Genomic DNA, 22,251 nt, shown 5'->3' on the forward strand with positions numbered 1-22,251 from the left:
CCTGCCTTTAGGCTGTTGCTCATGGCTGGGGGGACATTCCGCATAGATATATTTCTAAAAATTCCTTGACTACTGTAAATCATATCATCTAAGGTTTCAATAGCCCTTCTTTTTGACTAGTTACTCTCCATGAATATTTTAAATCTTCTGTCTATCAAAACTTCTGGTCTCCATATACTTTCTTTCCAACTCAGTATTGCAACACTTACTCATCAAGAAAATGGAAACCATCAGACAAACATGGCCCTAACTTTTAAACAATGTATTCATTAAGTGGTGAATACAATCAGAAAAGCAAACACTGTGGGCCTGGCCATTAGTGTCCTTGCTCTAGTTCCATTCTTCTGTAAATTAATCCCACTGTGCTTCTGTTCATCCATTTACTAACTAGAGATGCAACTGTTCTGACTTCACAAACTGTGGTGATTTTTAAAAAACTGAGTGTATTTGGAGCATTTAGAATGGTTCCTGAAGCCTGGCAAGGAGGATCAACAGGCAAAAGAGCTTACTACTAAGCCACTGATTTGAGTTCCATCCTTGGATTCCACATGATGGAAGGTAAGAACCAACTCCTTCAAGTTGTCCTCTGGCTCCCACATGTGCAATGCTGCACACCCATGCCCCTCCCCCATGTATACACACACTCAGTAAATATTTTGAAAGTTTTAAAACAAAGAATGGAGGCTGACACAGGTAAGAAAATCATAAATATTTACTAGTACTGCCTCCATGATGATACCTACATGCACCAGACACCAGATTTATATATACACAGATCTGTGCCTCCCCTGACTTCTAACAGAGAAGTGTTGCATTTTTTAAAAACTGGGTTTAGAAAGGGATTTAACCAAGCAAAATTAAATGCAGCCTGCTGTAAAAAACTCAGCTGACTAAATTAGCTCCAAATTGAAAGAATATTTAAATGCAGAGTTGAGATTACTCATCAGTTCTCTTTGTAACTATACTACTCTGCCTTCAAATTTTCTAACCTTTAATTTGGCAGAAAGTGCCAAATACCTCAGCTCCTGCTTTAACAGTGATGCTCAGGTCAAGTCTGACCAATAAGAAATCGCCTCAAAGCAAAAATGGGCACACCATTCCAGAAATTATGGAAGAAGTGCTGCTTTCTGAAGGAGCAGGGAAAGCTCCACCACCAAGAAGATGTCAATGGGGGTATTCTGAAGGGAAATATGCAGAGTTAACAAGGGTCAGGCAACGCCTGGATGGTAAGAAAGAGTTAGAGCTGCTGTCAGCAGGAAGTCCCTTGGACATGACAAAATCTGTTTAATGAAAAAAGAGAACATATTAAAACTATTTGGTATGTGGGCCTGAATCAAACAGTACAGCATGAAAGTCCACAGATCACCTGAGGACTTGAAGCAGAGTCCCTTTAAGTGGGAGTTAGCATTCCAGCAGCTGTCAAGAAATCCCGATCCTTCAAATGTTATAAAGAGGTAATATGAAAGAACTCTAAGGAGTCGCTGTGGCTGCGTCAGATAAGAGATTGTACTCTGTTCAGAACACCTGGAATCACTAAAGAGACATCTGCTATCATCTGGGAATCAGAGATTAGAGCCGAGGACCACTGGCTCAGGTCAGCTCAGAACAGCATTTCCATCTCTCCATGGCGACTCTGGAGGAAAGAGTACAGACTGCAGGCTTTTCATCAGTCCCTGACATAAACTCCTCAGTGGGTCATTTAAACTACATTTAAAGACATTTTGAAATGAAGAGACAAAGTAAGATTTGAAAAAAAAAAAAAACTAGACTATGTAAGCACACTACTCCACTAGTCATGTTGTATTTAATTCTAACACTGGAGAGAGTAACTGGATAATGTTATTATCAAGGGGCAGTCATGTTCAGGCAGGTGAAGAGCTTGTGCAGGCTCACCCAGTTCAAGGAAGGCAGAGCTCAGCAGCTGTAGCTCTACACCTGCCAGCCTTGCCAATGTACCTTTTCATCTGTACACAGGAAGTAAGAGAACCCACACCAGTGGTATACAACACATCCATTCAGAAGTTTAGTAAGTCTTAAATTAAATGCATCTTGTCTGGCAGGTGTCCTGAAAGTGATCAATTTAAAGAGAAGCAATATAGGAGCATTTTACAGTGAAGGATAGCTGGTGGCATTCTGTAGGTCACTCCAAGTCATTCTAGTAGGATAGGGCAAGCGTCCTCCTGCATTGAAGCTGGCCTTGATCAGCAGAGGACGCTGAGAAGGTGTGCAGATGTCCCCCTCCAGGCCATCCTGTCTACCACCAGTCTATGGGGTGAGGGAGTAACACTTTCAGAGTTGGCCCTACTACAAGAGAGCTGAAGAGCTCTGGCATGAGAAAAGTGGCAGTTTCAGACATTTTCCCACTCTGGGAGTGACTGTAGCTATCTAAGAGGAGATGATGGGATGACACTACTCCTCCCATCATGGCTCCTCCACACAAAAAAAAGCCAGAAGAAAATATTTTTTTCATAAAAGATTTCATTGAATTTTCAAAATTATTTTCACCAAATTAAAATATAAATATTGCTCAAAACGTACATTTTATGGGTTAGCAAGAGAAGTAAGAGTATAAAAGTTTCTGCGAGAAATAGCTCTGTAGCTTCAACAACTGGCCTAGCATATCACCCCAGTTGGAAATTCTAAAGCTTGCACATAAAAACTGCCTTGGTCATAAAGACAAAAGCACAGCTCCCCTTCATTTACCCCTCCCTCAGTCATTCCTCATCCACATGAACAGAGCAGGGGACGAACAAGCATGGGCATGACTATTAGTAGACATTTACTAAGTGACCTAAAATTACTTTCTTTCAAGTTTGTTTGTTTGTTTTAAATTACACCTAACTGAAGCTGTCCAGTATCTCAACACTTACACAGACCAACAATGCTAAGTCCAAGGTGCTCAGAGAATGAATGCTCTTGTCTGGACCTAACAGCTGTGGGACTTGTGCTGCTCCGGACCATGCTGGGTCCAAGCCTGGTAAGTGATCCCGGCTACTCCCCAGAGCCCACAGAAAAAAATCACATTTTCAGCTGTTCTTTTTCTCAAGACTGAACCAGCAATCCTAGAGAGTGGTAGGAAAGTACACATAAGGGCAAGGAAAATTACTTCTCCTGCAATCCTTCTTTTTCAGTTAGCATCTTCACAGATCTCTACTCTTGGGTCAAATTAGAGCTGATCAAGTAGAGTGGGCACATGGACAACACTTACCTTCAAAGAGGAAGGAACACTCACGATGCCCATTTGCTTTTAAAGGTTCCCAGATAGCAACAGTATTAAGCTCTCATCTTCAGCATTAGCAGAAAGGGTGTTCAAAGCCTTAAAAGGGAGGGGGAGTGAGGGAGCCTGCCGGCATTACGGCTGCCTTAAGCGCTGCAGCCTGCCGCAGACACAGTCCATCAGTTTCATGCCTGTGGTTTCCTTTCATTCTCAGTCAATTTAAATTACTAATAATCAGGAAGCCTACATGACAAGACATCCATTAAAGACAACTACTAATAAAATCAAAACTAAATATCAAATTGGATCATGGTACAGCTTGCTCCTGGGTTATCATTTAAGCTTGCATACAGTGAAATCTAATACAGTGGAGGCACTGCTCCAAAGAACAAGACTAATTGCCTTTTTGAGTTCTCCCAGGGAAGTTTTGTTAACAAACAGAAGGCACTTAAGATCCTAGATGCATACATGCTTCATAGGACAGAGAGTGAGGGATAAATGTTTATTTAAGCTCAATAAACCACAAGGCCAGCTACCTTGCAATACTCAGAAAGCTGTAGTAGTAATGTATAATCTGGCTCACAAGTCTAGTGCAAAATAACTGTGCCTTAGTGAGTGAGCATGACTACTTTTTCCTTTGCCAGGCACAATTACTATCCAAATTATTCTAAGTCTAAATACTGGTTATGCATCATTCAGGGAACTCAGTGGCGCCATACAAAGCCATGTATAATGATTCATGGAGAGACACAAGACCTGTACATGAGTGACTTCGTGCTCTCAGATCTCGGGAAAGTAACCCCTTTCTTATATTTGTTTTGTTTTGAGCCGGAACTCAATGTGAAGCCCAGGCAGTCTTGAACTTCCAGTCCTCCTGCCTCAGCTTCCTATATTGGGATTATGGTATGAGCAAGCATACCCAGGTAAGGCGCTTCTCTGGGCCTTCCTGGCGAACTCAAGGACAAATGAGGATCAGATATTAAACCTGACTGTAAAACCATGAGAGCAGAGGGCTTCCTGATAGCAACAGTAGTAGACCCACTATTTGTCTGTCAAATGAATAAAGTCTATACCATGGGCCAGATGCTGATTAGGGGACGCATATGTTAAACAGGGGCTCATTTCATCAGTAAAACTGCTATGAAGGAGAATAATAAACCTAAGACTTTCAAAAAGAAAGCCAAAGTCCAAAATCACAGCTTCCGGGTAGGATGGAGATTCAATCCTTACATCTGTCTGGCAAAATCTAACTTTCTATTTTCTTCCATTAAGAAAAATATAAATATTTCTGTAAGGCTGAATTGTATCACTGACACTTCAAAATCTTAGTCTATCCCATAAAAGGGGGTCATGGCACCATTACACATCTAGGTTCCATTTTAATTTGGGATTTTTACATTGTTTACACTAACAAAATTGTGAGTAGCCTCATGGGTGAAGGAAGGGACCACTATAGGAGGAGCCCTTTACAGTTTCTCAGAGATTGCCTGGGGAGAACTCCAGTTGTCCACTAGCTTTTGCCAGAATACATGGCTCAGTTCTCCCTGCCTTACTTAAATGTTGGAAGTGTGTTGCTGAAATGGCCCCTGTTCCTCCAGCATGTATTGTCCACATTTTTGCAGAGCAGCTACAGAAGCAGTTTGGAAATACAACTCTTAACAACTCTTCCATCTGGTTTTCACAGCAGCCCTTCCTCCACAGCCCACAGAAGTCACAGTTAGCTCCTGTGTCTCTGGGATGCTAGTTGTCTTTTCATGTTGCTGAGTGTACATTATGTCTGTCTGTCAGCAGATTGGGAAATGGTCTCCATTCTGACAGATACATTTCATAAATGCCTTAAAAGCACACACACTAATGTGAAGGAAAAAAGGAAATTCTTCTGGTTTTGGACTCTGGCTATTTGCTCTTTGCAGCTGAAGGTGTCAAGGGAATGAGATTTCCCAGGTAGATGCACTAATGTAAAATGCATTAGTGTTAAGGTGGGGGCTCCCAATCCACCCAGGGCCAAAGGGTTAATATAAAATGACAGAATTTAATGACTGCTATTATGGTTGCCAAGCAACACAGAGAAGGTGTGCCATAAAGGCCTAATTAATGAATGAGGTAGCAAGAGTTTCTGTTAAGTTGGTAAGCAGTTCACAGTTCACCATTGGTTGCTCTGCCCAGATGGTAATGTTCTTAAGCTTTCTTAGCTCCACTGAGCAGCAACAAAATAATGTGATGATAGTTGCAGTACTGGCTGAAGTCCTGACATCCTTTCCATACTCATGGCAGAAACTACAGCCTCCTGCAGGTTCACACTAGGGAAGGTAAGCTTGCATTTTGTTCCTCTGATGAGCCAAACTTACCAGACCGCGACAGTGGCTCCTTTCTGTGTGCCCTTCTGCTGTGGTAATACCAAGAATAGTCAAAATTTGGGACCAAACTAGATTGTCCATAGAACTAGCTTTGTTGGGGGGTGGAGAAGTACTTTTCAGAAACAAGTCCAGGTGGCAGTGAAAAGGACTCGGGACCAGTAGCTAAGCCTCCCACTCCACTGAGCTCCTCACTAGTGCCACATAGCATCTTGAGCTTTCCTAAATCAGAGTGCAAGTATGTTCTAGACTCTAAGCCTTCTTCCTCAGTCCTGTCACTACCATGCTGTCACTGGTGGTCTGCTGTCAGGTTCTATGCAGGTATCAAAGCACAGAGCCCTTCCTTAAATAGCTATCATCTTAAATTATCTTAAATTCACCTAAAAAAAGAAAAGGAAAGGAGGCTTGGTTCAGATATTAAGTGAGGAAGCTAGCCCTTGCATCCTATCTGCTTGCTCCCTATTCAGTCTGCCACACAGTCTCAGTAACAGCTACAGCTCATAATTAAAGGCTTGCCCTAATTTAATTTCCATGCTGAAAATAGACAATTACTGTTTTGTACTATGCCATGACTGTCAATTAAAACCACAAAGTTTCTTTAAAGTGTACATCTACTACATTCAAACACAGCTCCATATCATCATGTATTCCAACTGGAAGGTGTAATGGACTGGCAAGAGAGGAAAACAGTTTTCTTCACCCCAACCACCAGCTAAGTCTTGAAGAAAACAAGAGAGAGACAGGGGCAAAGGGACAGAAGAGGCAGCTGTCTCAGTCTGAAATCCAAGGGAAAAGGCTCTTACTCTTCAATGGAGGAGGGGCTGTGCCTGCTGAGGGGGCAAAGGGGAGCCCCAAATGAACAAAGGTAAAGAGAAGAGTAAGAAAGATTGGTCTGAGACCAGCTAAAGTGTTCTCATTAATGGCCTGCAACTTCAAATATAATCAAAGTAGGGGCCTCAGCTCTGTCTAGCAAAGGATCAGAAGAATCGCTCTCTGATCCTTTCATTAACGGAAACCCATTCTTTTCACAAGGCCCAGCAACTGCAGACAAACACTCACTTTTCTGGCTATGAGGCTATTTATAATACATTCAAATGCTTTTCAGAAGAACCTTGGGAAGTCAACTTCATCACTGTCAACGTTTTCTGCTATGTTGAGCCATGATTATTTACAGATGACTCTCGCTTATCTATGGGGATGTTTGAAATCCAGGATCAGCCTCCTGCTGCCACCCAGGATTCAAGTATGCTGTTTTAGTCTGCTGTTTGAGAGCTCATACTTGGGGAACACCAACAACCCAGTGTTACTTCAGGCAAAATGCAATTACAAGCAGCAGCAGCTACTTTCACCTAAAAGAAAGAGCACTCATCCTCTCATCCAATATTCCATGAGCATTTTAAAAGGGATTGAAGTACAAAAATCAGGACTTCAGTGAGGTGATTCTCCTTCCAAATGTACAGACTGCTTCAAATAGCAAACTTGCTCCACACCAGCATGTCCTCTCCTCTTTACCTTGATCCCATGGCTTCTTACCTCACTTATAACTGGGTTCTCTCTCAGCACTGCCACCAAAGTGGTAACACATAAATATAACTACAACACTCTTGACTGTTCTTCACTGACTTCTGAATCAAGCTACAAGTCCATGCCCATAGGATGTGAGGTCCCTGATCTCAGGAATGGGCAGACTCTTAACCTCCCTGCCTAAGCATGTTCAGGCACTAAATGGCTGGACACTGCAGAAACCCTGGGCTCTCCTGGTTATAGGCCTGTGCTATCTAACCTACTTAGAGTGATTTTCCTTATCCTCATCCCTGTTTAAATTTGCTAGTCATGTTGGGGAATCCTCTTAGTAGCCCTTGAGGTTTCACTTCCCACTATTACTAAGTGAGGCATACTTCCTCCTACAGGGCTTCAAGCTTTTACAAGCATTCGAGTTTTAGCATGTTAAGATCACTGGTTTGATCATAGCTCCTATAATTCACATCTTATTTCTGTATCTCCACTGTTAACTGCAGCCAGGCTCAAAGTAGAATACAGGCAACATTTGCTGACCTGATGATTTGCCATTGCTGGTGAACAGACTATACCTAACATCAAACCTACTCTAGTATCATCAGAATACTAAGGAAATTCCAGGTCTTCCTTAGTTCATTATTCTTGAAGGCACTGGACTAGTCTAGGCTTTGAATTCTTAGCACTCAGTACCCACTCCCATGTCTTAGAGTCAATTGGGCTCTTCTAATTAATCTGCATTTCTCATCCTAGCCCTCTAAATAATTTTGCCACACTATAAAACAAGCCCCATTCATCAAGACAGACCAAAAGAGGGAGGATCCATGAGTGCACACCTGTGGAATATCTAATCAACCTCTAAACCAGCACACCTAAACTTCCTAATGAGCCTGAAGTAGGAATTTCACTCTTTAATGGCACTGAAAAGCAAACAGTGTGTGCTCAACTCAGCTGGCTGCAGGCCAAATGTGACTTCAACTCTGGTACAAAGAGTCAACCTCTAGGCATGATCAGGGAAGGAGCAGGGAGGAAAGGGTGGACCGGGAAGAGAAGCAGGGAGGAAGGGGAGCACAAAACTGTAAAACAGAAAAAACAAAATCAAACCAAGACCATCTCCTGAGCTTCCTTCAGAAGAGAGGCTGGGATTATTCAAAACAAAAGTGAGCTGCAGGCCGGAGGAGGGGAGGCAGCAGCATGGGCTTGCGGTCTGAGTAGCAGAGTGCCATGGAGGCTGCTAAGCCTCGCTTCAGTGTTGTGCTGCAGAATCTGGTCCCTCTCCTCTTTAGAGAGCAGGTAATACTCTACGAAGAGAGGTGCAATTTGCTCTTCCCTCTACAGGACACTCTAACATCTAAAAGCCTGAGAAGAATAATGCCCACAAAACAACCAAGCAGCAGATAAACACAGATCACCCCCAAGGCCTTTGACAAAACTGTCAAAATCCAAACTTCAAATTCAGATTTTGACTAGTATTTTCAATGGGCTTTTAATGATTTAGAAGCATAAAATTAGCTTTATAGATTACCATTTAAAATGGCTGAAAAAAAAAAAAAAACCTAGGAACAAATCTATCTTCGGGAAATTCTTACTGAAGTCACAATTTCAACCCACTTTTACTTTTACTGTCAAACATACCTGCCATTGCAGGACCTCTCAGTACAAGACACCAATTATGCCACAAGCGTAATTGTCAAAGCTTCAGCTAGAGCTGAAAATTTAGAAGTTGAATATGAAACACTCTTGTGACCCTCATTATATTCTTGTTCAAAATCCTCACTATCAGTAGTGTAATTGTGAGTTAAATGCTAACATTCGGTGATATTCAGAGACAGATTTTACAAAGCCTTTTAAAATGCTTGAAAGCTTTAAAGCCCAGGCCTCTGATGTGACAATGCTTTGCAAACTGACCTGGGAAAAAAGTCTGCTTCTCTCCAGCATGCAAAGGCAGCTGCCTTGACCACAGGCTCTACAGTGTGCTTTGGAAGTGGTTCAGCATCGCTCTCCTCATAACTCAAATCCTGGTTTGTGTCTGTCTTTATAGGTCATTGTTGGCCAGATGGAAAATATTAAGGGAAAGATATTGCAACTGAAACAGCAGGCTGTGGTAGTGCGCGGCCACGAGGCCCCAGTTAAGCACAAGCACATCTGCAGGTGGGCTGTTCCTTGCCACAACCCAGCTCTGGTGCATCCTCTGCTCAGCAGCAGGAGGGCCTGGCCAGCTGAGAGCCACCACTGTGCCAAACAGACTGTGCGGGGTCTCACTGCTCCGATGCTTCCAGAGAAAGGAGAATCGATGGGTTCCTTTGTAAACAACTTGTGCTTTTAAGCTGTGGCCAACTTCAAAGGGGAATAACTTAATCCAGTCACAAATTATGCCATGTACATCTTCAGGCTGATTTTTTACTTGAGAAATTATGGGATCGCCTAAAACTGGATTCTTACAAGTAAAATGACAAATGACAAAGGAAAGTTAAGTAGGACATTTAGCAAGCAGGAAATAATGTACAGCCAAATGTACTTGCTATTTCCTGCTTAAACTATTTTTCAGCAAAATCTGATTTCTTATATTTTTGGTTGTGAGCCTAGCCTTTAACAGCTGATCCATCTCTCCAGCCCAAAATCTGATTTCTTATGAGTGAATGCAGACTTCAACATCAAAGTCTGTGCTGTGGTACGATGTTTCTTCATGAGCCCATCTCTGTATATGAAGCCTGGCTCAAGTGTGGTCCCATCTACACATATTTGTGCAACAAAAACTTCAAGTTGTTACTAATGACTAGACTTTGCCTGTGGCTTAGCTCTTGTTCTGAAATGACACAGGGTAGCTGCTATCATCAGGAATCCTATTACACAAAGATTCAGGACAGCTCAGTAGTAACTTAAGTAAAATTAAATCTAAATCTGAAGAAGCACACGAAGTCTATGATACCTGTCTCTAGCTTATGAACATGAAGGAATAAAGATACCAGAAGGAAGAGTCTCTGGCTTTGGCAGCTACCCACGTACGAGCACTAAGGATAGGTAGTAATAAATTTGTGCCCAACAGGCCAAAAAGGAATATCATACTTGATTAAAAAAATATAGAGCAAGTGAAGAGATTTTAAGATTTACTTCTTTTATGTATACAAGTTTTACCTGCATATTTTTGTGTGTATTCACTCTGTAAATACAGCATCTGCTCTGTGCGTGTTCACAGACATGCATGCTTGTGTGTATTCTAGGCAAATGTTATCTGTAGAAACCAGAAAAGACCATCATATTCCCTGGAACTGGAGCTACTGGTATTTGTGAACCGGTGCAGGGAACTGAACCCAGGGCCTCCACAAGAGAAACAAGTGTTCTCAGCCATGAGCCATCTCTCCAGGCCCCACAATATAGATTATCCAGAGACCATAGAAACAGTCCTTTGAAAACACTTAGTGTCTGTAAAACTTTATAAGGACACTCAAAACAATTTTGGGGAGACAGTTCCAAGAAATTTTCAGATTTGAAAATATATCTTATCACACACACACACACACACACACACACACACACACACACACACACACACAATGTTCCATGAGCTAATAAAGTTGGAAAGAGTCTTAGAGAACAATGTAAAGTAAAAAGGTACAGGAATCACCACTGAGGATCTGTGTTCAAGTCCTGCCCACAGAACAGCCACAGAACCTCAGATTACTGATCTTTGCATTGCCATCTGTCATTTTCCCAGTTTTCACAGGTACTGAGTAGGGTGGTGAATGCTAAAAGTATTAGGCATGCTGTGCTCCAAGTGAGTGAGGTGCACAGCAGTAAAATACAGATGGGCTGGTACAAAACCACTAGAGGGAATCTAACGAGGGTAACAGCTGCTCTTATTTTTCCTAAAACTTCTTAGTTATTTGATTGTCTAAGGTTAAAAGCAGAAAGCATTGAAGTTCCTTGTATGTTTATGATACAACTTCATTTCTATCAAATATAAGTTAATTTTAATTTGTAGTTCAGACTAGATTTTTAGAAGAGAAATCAAATGTCATTCCATATACAAAGGAAAACACAGCAGTGCTGATGCCCTGACATCAAGGAAGGAAGGAAGGAAGGAAGGAAGGAAGGAAGGAAGGAAGGAGGGAGGGAGGAAGGGAGGGACAGAAGGAGGGAGGGAGGGAGGGACGGAGGGAAGGAAGGAAGGGAGGGAGGGAAGGAAGGGAGGGAGAGAAAGGAGGGAGGGAGGGAGGAAGGAAGGGAGGGAAGGAAGGAAGGGAGGGAAGGGAGGGAGGGAGAGAGGGAGGGAGGGAAGGAGGGAGGGAGGGAGGAAGGAAGGAAGGAAGGAAGGAAGGAAGGAAGGAAGGAAGGAAGGAAGGAAGGAAGGAAGGAAGGAAGGACGGACGGATGCACAGGCACTCTCTGACCAGCTCCTGCCCAGAGAAGATTTCAGATCTACCCAGCTGCATCCTTTGAAGCTGCTTGCTTTTGACATCATAATTACAAAATGGTGCAAGGACTGTGAGATCACAAACAGATGATGACTCAAAGAAGAACAAACATCAAGAAACAATCTTTTTCTTGCCAAAGACCTTCTAAATGATAGGAGGAAAACACCATCGGGGGGTGGGGGGGGTGGGGGGGGAATGCAAAGGTAGAACAAAACACAATGCAAACTCAGCATTCAGGTTCTCACTTATATGATTTACATTGACAAGCAAAGAAAATGCAAACAACTAGGAAAAGAAACCTTGCTATAAATCTAACAAAACAGGTGTACACCAAAACCCACAAACACTAAAGAAAGAATCTGAGAACACATGAACAGATGTGCTATGTATGCTCTTAGAAGAGGAAGACTAGAAAACTGGCACAACTTTCTCCAGTTGATTTATACATTTATGCCAATATCAATCTAGATGCTTCCAGGATAGAATTAGAAGAGAAAAAATATTTATAAAAAGAAAAAGAATTAGATGATAGTTTTGAAAAAAGAAAAACTGCTAGAATACTCATGCTATCTGATTTCAAGACTTGTTACAAGTCCTGGTAATCTATCTGGTGGTGATAGACAGAGAATCATGGAATAGGAAGGTCCTGAAACAGACTTCCACAGAGTCAATTTCCAAAAGTGCAAAGATTATTTAAGAGAGGAATCTTTTCAAGAAGTGTGTGTCTGTGTGTGTGTGTGTGTGTGTGTGTGTGTGTGTGCCCGCGTGCGCGCGCATGCGCGCGCATCTATTTGTATATGTGAAGGAGAATAACAACTTATACTTTACACACAAAAAAATCAATCAAACAAATAAGACAAAACAAAAAAAAACTACAGAGACAGGTATGGTGGCACACATGTTGGTAAACAATAATTCTAGCTCAGAGGCAGGTGGATCTCTGTGAGTTTGAGGCCAGCCTAATCTAAATAACAAGTTCCAGGACAGGCAAAGCCATCTAATAAAGAGACCCTGTCTCAAACAAACAAACAGCTATCAAAACTAATTTAGAATGGAGCTAAGGTCTACAGGTAAACTTGTAGGAAATAAAATGGAACAGTCATTGTGATCTATAGTTAGGCAAATAAATCCTGGAGATATATTTAAAAAGTTAAGATTGATAGCCACTGATCTGGCTCAGCCGGTGATGGTGCTTACCAACAAGTTTGATGACTTGAGCTTGATTCCTGAAACACACTGATGAAGGCAAGAACAAACCCCTGGATGTGACCCTATGACCTCTATAAACACACCAGAGCACCAAGCATGTCCACCATTTTCCAATTTAGTTACTTTTCTGTTGCTATGGTACAAATATCATGAGCTGTAGAAGAGTTTATTTGGAATTATGGTTCCAGAGTATTAAGAATTCATCCTGGTGGAGAAGCAAGTGGCAGGCACAGGGTAGGAGGGGTAGGAAAGCAAGAGCTCAGGTCTTCTACAGCAAGAAGAGTGCAGCGAGAGGAGAATGGAAGTGGTGTGAGGCACTGGGCGACCAACACCTCTCCTAAGAACTTACTTCTCCTCCCCATAACTTCTCCAAAGGGTGTCAGCAAATGAGCACCAAATGTCACATGCCTGAGCCTAGGGGGAACAGTTCTCCCTCAAATCACTGCATTCCACTCTCTGGCCACATCCACCCATGGCTATATCATAATGCAAAATGCACTTAGTTCAACTTTTAAAGTCCCCATAATCTTCAACAGTCTCAACACTATTTCAAAGTCCAAAGTCTCTTCTGAGCCTCAAGGCAATTTCTTTTGTGTATGTGTGTTCCTTGTATTTTTATTCTTTTTTTTATTGGATATTTTCTTTATTTACATTTCAATGTTTTCCCCTTTTCAGGTCTCCCCTTCGGAAACCTCCTATCCCCTTCCCTCTCGCCCTGCCTCTATGAGGGTGCTCCCCAATCACCCACACACTCACTCCTGTCTTTCTGTCTTGGCATTCCCCTACACTGGGGCATCAAGCACCCTCAGGTCCAAGGGCCACTCCTCCCACTGATGTCCAACAAGGCCATCCTCTGTCACATATGCAGCCAGAGCCATGGGTACCTCTTTGGTTGGTGGTCCAGTCCCAGGGAGCTCCGGGGATTCTGGCTGGTTGAAACTGTTGCTCCCCCCATGGGGCTGCAAACTCCCTCAGCTCTCAATGCAATTTCTTAATTGTAGACCTTATAAAGTCAAAAAGTAAATTATATGTATTCAACATATAATGGCACAAAATATACATTACCATTCTAAACAAGAGGATGGGTCAAGTAAGGAAACACTGAACTAAACCAAAACCAAAACCCAGAAAGATAAATTCCAAAGCCAAGAGGTCACTATCCATTATCAAAGCATTTAGATGCCTCCTTTGTAGGCACCTTTGCTGCCTGCAACTTGAGTGTCTCTCTTGGGTTGATTCCACTCCCTGTGTACAGGTCTCTCCACAGCAGCTATCACACATCTCTGCCATCGCCAATATCTTGGGGCCTCCACTGCAAACCCAGTGGAGAGGCTTTCCATTCATCTTTACACCACAGACTTTCAAGGCATGTAACCCTCTCAGGGTCTTTCCACATGGACTCAGCTGCCACACTCTCCCTGGTCTTAATGACTTTTAAAACTATGAAGGAAGAATTCATGATCCCTTTATTGTTGTGTCTAAAGGCAGGACCATGTGGATGAAATGTTTGCCTGTCACTTGGGATGGGCCCTGTCTTCTTTGACATAAGCAGCATTCTTATTTTTAAATTTAGTTGATTTCTAGAGCAGAAAACTCCTAGGCTTGTTAACAAGTCAGAGGCTTAGCTGGGAGGGATTCTGCCCTCTTGGCACCCTTTTTATTGTTCTAACACAGAGCAGGAATTGTCTTAATGGCACTAATCTCCCCAACAAATACACCCTCTTTTCCAGCACATTCTTGACATCTTTCCCATCCCCCTACAAACTTTTTCTGCCCCACTTGTTCTTTTTCATGTAGACCTGCATAGTGTTATTAGTAACAATCATGCTATGGATTCAATATTATGTTGTTTTGGAATCTTCTCCACCAGAGAAAGTAGCTCATTTCAAACTTAGCCCAAGCAAGTTCTTACAACAAGGACAAAAAACAGTCAGATTCTTTCCTAAACCATCACAGCAATGGCTGTCCTCTGCAGCCTCTTGAGGTTGGTCTCTGAGTGCATATGCACTGGTCTCAAGCTTCTGCTAAGATGGCTCTCTTTAAGCTCTGCTTATATCAATCAACTGCTTTTTTTAGTCCCAGTTCCAAAGTGTTCCACATCCCTCCAACAAACATGGTCATAGACCTCACAACAACAGGTCACTTTCTGATACCAATTTCTCCAGTATACAACATATACACTAAATTAGAAAATAAATCAACATTGTAATAAGATGTATATGTTGCATCCATTTACTGCTCTCAATTAATGATGACCATCCAAAACCCAGAAGAAACTATTTTTAAATCATACCTCTGACAAAATATTTCTATCATAAAGAACTCTTTAAATTCAACAATAAAGAGATAAAGAAAGTTTTAAATGATTAAAAAAAAATTAACAAGAAGCAAGCAAACAAAACCAAAACAACCTCTAACCAGCCATTTTGCCAAAGATATAGAGAGGGCAAATAAGTCCTCACTATATATATATATATATATATATATATATATATATATATATATATATATATAAATAATCACTCAAATCACAGAGCATCAGAGAATTACAAATCATCATCATAGCAAATGCTGCTGTTTATAGAGAATAGGCAATATAACAAACTGGGGAAGATATAAAATTCTGGGGAAGAGGGCTGATGAGATGGCTCAGCAGTTAAGAGCACTGACTGCTCTTTCCAAAGGTCCTGAGTTCAAATCCCAGCAACCATATGGTGGCTCACAGCCATCCTTAATGAGATCTGAAGCCCTCTTCTGGACTGTCTGAAGACAGCTACAGTGTACTTACATATAATAACAAATAAATTTTAACAAAAAATTCTGGGGAAGATTCGGGACAGTTGGAACTTGCATTGCTGGTACAAATCTAAGTCCAAAAGAACATAGCCACTGGAAAGCCACAAGGCAGTCTCCCATACATCTGAATACATCCTTAGCACACAGCTCAAATTGCATGCACTCCGAGGCATTTACTCAAGAGAAACAAAAACATGTTCACACGAAAATCTGCATCCACATGTTTAAAGTAGCTTTATTCACAACCACAGAAACCATAAGCAGCTCTGATATCCTGTCATGGTCAATAGGCACACTGTGCGTTACAGTGCTGTATCCAAATACATACTCATCACACACATCAATCCCATGCATAATAACACGGACAAGCTTCAAATAGACTTTGCTATGTGCAATAAGCTGATTCCACAAAGGAAGCACATTTGTACAATTGTAATGACATTTCAGAAAATGCAAAACTATCTGATTAATGACAATCTGTTGTCATCAAGGGTTCAGGGTGGATGAGTCTGACTACAAAGAGTAGCATAGGGGCATGGGGGAAGAGTAGGTTTGGTAACAGGTATAAGACTCTACAAATTTGTCAAAATTACATAAGTGGACATTAGAAAAAGTAAGGTTTTACACTGTATAATTAAAAACTGGGCTCTGGAGGAAATGAACTCACTATAGGCAAGTTTCACTGTCCCTTAACTCTCTGAGCCTTGGTTTCTTTGTCTGTATAATGGGCATAGCAGACCCCTCATATAGTTAGTATACAGATCCAACTACAGTGTGTGATAAGCACTGGACAAATACTAAGCTTTCAGTAAATATGAGCTGTCATTAATTTTTAAGTTATAGAAATGTAGGATATTGCATTCAATTACAATTCAGAATCATTTAAAGGCTATAACATGGTATTCTGAAATCAATGGAAGTCACCTAATCAGAGGGAACCTCCCTTTGTAAAATACAAATTGAGGGAAAGGTTGGGACGCAGTAGTGAAACACTAGCCTGGAATTCATGAGGACCTGGACTCAGTGACCAGCACTGTAAAAATAATGTATATAAAGAAAGGAAGGATAAAAACAGGCATGGCAATATGAGCCTGTTAGAGGCTGTGGCAGGAGGATTGCAAGTTTGATGCCAACCTAGGCTATATGACAAGACCTTGTCTCATTAAATCAATCAGTCAATCCACAAACACTGATCACATATATAATCATCTACATTTCCTTATCAAGGGTCAACATTATAGCTAATTGAAACTTGGGTGTCTGTCTTCAGATCCTGTGCCAGGTAAATGTGGAAAAAGTCGATGTTCCATATGTCACTGACTTCTTGGAGTCTACAGTTTCATACTCAACACCTGCCAGCACCCAGATGGAGAAGCATATATGGGAGGAAAAGTATGAATTCTAGAGTTAGAGCTAACTTCAAGTATTGACAAATAAGTAGTGCCTATACACCCTTCTGCTAATTGTTTTGCTGGGTTTTATGAGACAGGTTCTCTATGTAGCTAATAGTGGTCTAGAAGTTGTGATTCTTCTGTCTCTAGTTCCTAAGTGCTAGAGTTGCAAGTGTTTGCGTAAGAGGAAAGAGAAGGTATCTGAGGCTTTATCTATGTTGAAAGATAAATGAGGATTTGTGTTTAATATCTCACCTAAAAGTCACAAAAATGCCAATAATCAGCACAATTTAAATTCATGGTATGGTTGTATATGAGGAAGACAGTACAAAACCTCCCTAGCTCCCTTATCATTCATTCCAAACATACTCATGGGAATAAGAAAGGAAATATTCAAGAAACAGAAATTATGGCAATAAGGGCCTAATAAGCTCACCGGACCTTCATAAGATGGCTTTGATTTGAATTTTTACAAGTCTCAGAAGACAGAGTCTTAGTATCATGGTAACCTGCCAGTCCACTTCCCTCATGTATACTATTGTAGTTGATCAAGTCAGGCACTTGATTAGCAGAGCACATAGGACTTAAAGCAAGTCTTCAAGGCCTAAGTCCTTCCTGCATCACACTTTGATGCCAATGGTCCCTGCCTTTACTGATTACCAAGGCTATGAAATCAACAATCTTAAAGTCAATGACAGAATATCAACAAAAGTTATTCAATACTTTTAGACAAAAAATTTGTTTCATTTGGTTAGCTAGTAGAGTACAGTAATCCTTCCTGAGTTATAATTAGTTTTGTGCTAAATTAGAATTATTTTTAACATCTAATATGAAAAATGCTTTTAGATTTTTTTCTCTTACTTTGACCTTGAGTTGAACCTGGTCCTTAAAGGATCACTACCTATGTAACTCAGTAGTTCAAATTAGTTTTACAGAAAAAGAAAAGAAAAGAAAAAAGAAGAGAAAAGAAAAGAAAAGAAAAGAAAAGAAAAGAAAAGAAAAGAAAAGAAAAATCCAAGTTGAGTTGGAGAAGTGGGTATGGACATAACAGAATCAAAGATTTTCATGTGCATCCCTTGATCTTTAAAATAGTATTATATAACAACAGAAGGTCTCACTCACTTGCTCTACCCACAGAAGAACATCTCAAAATCCATTCTTCCCAGAGGATTTTGCAGCCATCAGCAGCACTTCAAAGGAGGCAGACAGTGGATGAGCATAAATCACAAGCAACTCTCACTTTGTGAAACATTTTGAAAACAATCCTCTGGAATATACCTGCCTCTCACAGCAGTCATGCCCACACCTTAGAAGCCAGTGAAGAGAGCATGTGTGAGAAATGCTACTCCTGTTTTGTCACTTGCATTCCGAACTACTGGGAGCAGCAAATGCAAATACCCTTCTGAGAAAGTTATATGAAAAAATCCTGTCAAAGACCATTTAAAAGAGCCTACTAGTTCAACACGCTCAGCCGAGAAAACTTCCCAGGAGAAAAGAAATTGAAACGAGAACAATATCCAGAATGCAAAACCCTGAGCATATTTACAGCCACCAGGGGACTCATAACCAGAATTAGGTAAGAGGATTTTTAGATTAATAGACAAAATGAAGTTAAATTTAAGATATATGTAAATTAATGTACATTTGCTCGGTACAGATTCCAAATAGCAAAAACAGAAAATATAACTCAAAACCTTAAACAATTGTTCATAGATTTTCCTTTTACAAAGTAAAAACCTGAAGATGAATAATCATCCCAAGTCTGTGCATTGCTGACATCTGGGCCAGATTACATTGAAAACCATCTTCCTGTTCAACACAGCACAAGAGAATTAAAAGAAAAAATTAAAACCTGTCCCTAGAGCCATAAAGAATGAAAACCTGCTGAATCAACCACTTCTGGGTGTGTGTGGGCAAGGGTGTGTCTGCATGTAGTGATGGTTTTTATTTGTTTTGTTGCTTTTCAGTTTTTTTTTTTAATTTCAGGTATTTTCAACACATTCATGTGCTTTACTCCTCCCCCTTTCACCATTCAGTAGCACTGCAATGCTACCAACTCTTCACTCAGTGCATTAATGGAATAAGTCTTATATCTTTACATGCCAAAGGAACTTTGGCCACTCGTAAGAAATCATTTGAAAAACACCAGCAACTTTTGTTAAGGCTGTTGTTTTATAGTCAAATGCCATTCAGAGCAACTTGAACTGAACCTTTCTACTATCAAAGAGAGTAATTCACTGGGTTGCCTGGGATTTGGTTGGCAGATCATTCCAATATTTATCTGGGGACAACTTTCACCTTTGGCTAAAAAATACTAACACAGAGCTTGAAACTGACCAAAGTAAGAAAAGTAAATACTACTGCAAGAACTCTGGGGTGCTGACTGAAATGATGGCACCTACAGAGCTTCCCTGTAGCATGCTCATGTGTGCCTTTGTCTACATGCATGTTCTAAACAGCCACATGAGCTTTTAGCCAGAACATAATATGCAGTCTTCACCAGGAACCAGAAGTGTTGTTTTTAAGGACACAACCCAACTTTCCTCTGATGGCAACGCTGCTTTTCTTCAGTAGTTAGGAAAAGAACTTGGTCATGTTTTCAGAACTAACCTCAGTTTCAAATAATTACCTTGTCAGTACTGAGCAAGCACTATGGGAAAGGGTAAGAGAAGCAAATAACAAGGCCCCAGCTTTTGTCCTAATTGTCAGGATTCTGGGTTTTCTTATTAAAACTAAATGTTAAAGCATTTATCTTTCCTAACTTACACAATTAACTTCTGAACAAAAAAAAAAAAATTACTGGATATTTAAGAGAGAGAGAGAGAGAGAGAGAGAGAGAGAGAGAGAGAGAGAGAGAGAGAGAGAGAAAGCAGATTTGAAAGCGCCTGGGAGGGACAAACTGAGAAAGAAATGTGGTCACCCATGGAAAAAAATCTCAGACCAGCTTTGATAGGACCTGTAGCTAAAAGTTCTTTCAGGTTTTCGGTTCCACTCTTCTGAGAGGACGAACTCACACTATCTTTTAATAAAAGGCTTGTATCTGCCTTTGATGTATGAAAGACACTCCCAGCTGGAGGAGAGCACAGGAAAGATCTCAAATATTTGCTTCAGCTGCAGAGAGCTATTAATGAAAGTTTATAAAATGAAGCAGCATTAAGGAAGGAAATCTTTAGAAAGAGATGGCATGCCCTTACCCTGAAAAACCTTAATGTAGAATAATGCTTCAATAATATGTAATCTAACAAATAATCTTCCCTCTTGTACATACCAGAGTTCTTCACCCACTTCCACCTAATCCAGAACACATTCTTAATCCTCTGTTATGATAGAAAAGGGGCTTCAGAAAATTTGCTTTTCACACAAAACACCAAAGGTGAAACTCACATACCAAATGTAGAGGCCATAGAACCCAACATAATCAATCAGCAGCTCCCCCACACAAGAATTTGACAATAAATTCTTACAAAAAAGGAGAACTATGTTTTTGTAAGAACATAAGCACTCATAGTGAAATCTGGGCAAAGGGGACCTCAGCACTGGTTCTGAGATGTCTGCAGTAATCTCTGCCTGCTAATGCTCTGAGGCCATCCATGCTCCTCCCATTGTCAGGAGAGAGAGGAAAGAAGAAAGCCAGGCTTTCTTAACCACCTACCCATTTAATCATTTTTACTGACAATCTAATTTACTCAAAGCACAATACAAAGGAAAAACAAAACAAGGACTCAACAACATCAACAAGCTGCTTCCTATCCCTCTCAACTAGCCTAAAAAATAACTGCTTTGCCGGAAGGCCAGGAGGAGTTGTAGAGGAAGCAATTACATCAGACCTTTTCTTATGATTTCTTTTAATGGAAGAACAGGAGGAAAGTACATAAAAATATTAAGTTTGTTACTAGAAAAAGATATTACTAACCCCTAAATTCGGTTATTATATAACGTGATTACATATATGTAAATGACTTTACAAAGTAGGTCTCAATATCTTTATTTTACAGATATGGGAAAATGAGGATTAGACAAATCAAGAGATGAGATGCGATAGATGGCTAGGAACTTAGTTTTAACTGGCACATAATATTTGTATTTGTGAGTTACAGTATGATAATTTGATACATAAGTAAGAACTGAATCTAACTTTGGCTAAAACTAAAAATAAAAGCTTTCTAGAATGTCAAGTAATAAACACAATAGTGTCAGCTACCTTCTATTTAAAAAAACGTGTTTTAAGGTACAGAGGAAGAGAAATTGCACATACACAAGTATGTGTGCATCATTTATCTGTGCATGTGTATATGAGTAGGTAAATACTGACATGAAAATAAGTTATATCCTCATTTTGTAAGTACCTAACTTGAAGGAATGTACTTTCTCAGGTTCTCTCTATTGCAAGCAAATTTTTGTGCTCTCCTAGAAAATCCTACCATTTCTTCCTTACAAAGTTTCCATATTCCTGGGCCCATGTAATATCCCTGCTTTCTCATCACACAAGCCTGGCTGAAATCATGCCAAACCTCAGCAACTTTTTGAAGTGATGAGTCTGTCGCAGAATTTGTTAAAAAATAATAACAATTTAAAAACCATAATGTAAAAAAATATTCTACTCCAACAACCAAACTTTTACACACTATAAGGAAAAGAGGTATCAACCATCTTTATACCCAGATACTTCAACATGACAACAGAGAGCTAAGACAGTCTCCTGGTCTACCACCAGCATCTCAACAATATTTAAATCAATTGTCAGCTCCCTCTTTAGCACAACCTCCAAGTTTCATGTCATGGATTTCAGACAATATAATCTGAATCACAGAGAAGAACCAGAGGAGGTATTTGTTTCTTGTCTCCTATGTATGTAAGGCCTATTTTTGTCCCTTTGACAGGAGAAATTGCTTAACCTATTTGACTCCTCAGTTTTCTCAGTAAGGGAAGAAAAATGGAGAAATATCTGGTTGCCCTTTTAGCTTGAGAGAAGCTCAACTTTGTCACGTAGAGCTGCACAGTGAATGGGATATGGGGATGACCCCAAAATGATTATCTCCTTTCAGTTCTCATTGCACGCTGGAGCAACCCAACACCAGAGGATCTGCTCCAGCATTTCTGAGGGAGAATGACAAGATGAGATCATCCATGAGAGAAGAAAAGGCTGGCTCCCGCCCTCCCCCTTCTTTCTTGTCTTCAACAAGAAATTAATATCTCAAGATAACTCCGATGTGTCTGTTCCAGCCAGAACACTTGTAAGACACGTTCAATTAGGGCCACATCATTGCTTCTGGAGTGAAGGGCTATCACACTGCCCTGGAGTTCAGACTCCTCTGCACACACATAAACACAAGTGCACAGCGCCCCAATGCTGT

The 22,251-nt window shown here is 40.6% G+C and overlaps 1 protein-coding gene across 10 annotated transcripts in view; it reads right to left on the bottom strand.

The window, feature by feature from the left end:
* Positions 1-22,251, bottom strand: part of Dennd1a (DENN domain containing 1A) — a 480,683-nt gene that overhangs the window by 278,941 nt on the left and 179,491 nt on the right. The window contains exon 1 of one of the 10 annotated variants that reach the window (XM_052182392.1): positions 13,595-13,705. The exons of the other annotated variants lie outside the window; for them this stretch is intronic. Within the exon in view, the coding sequence (XP_052038352.1) occupies positions 13,595-13,665 (71 nt within the window). The 5' untranslated portion in view covers positions 13,666-13,705. Of the gene's footprint in view, positions 1-13,594; positions 13,706-22,251 lie in introns of those variants that run through there. 10 annotated transcript variants of the gene reach the window in all.

Source organism: Apodemus sylvaticus, chromosome 5 (genome assembly GCF_947179515.1).
Source record: "Apodemus sylvaticus chromosome 5, mApoSyl1.1, whole genome shotgun sequence".
Lineage (NCBI taxonomy): Eukaryota > Metazoa > Chordata > Mammalia > Rodentia > Muridae > Apodemus > Apodemus sylvaticus.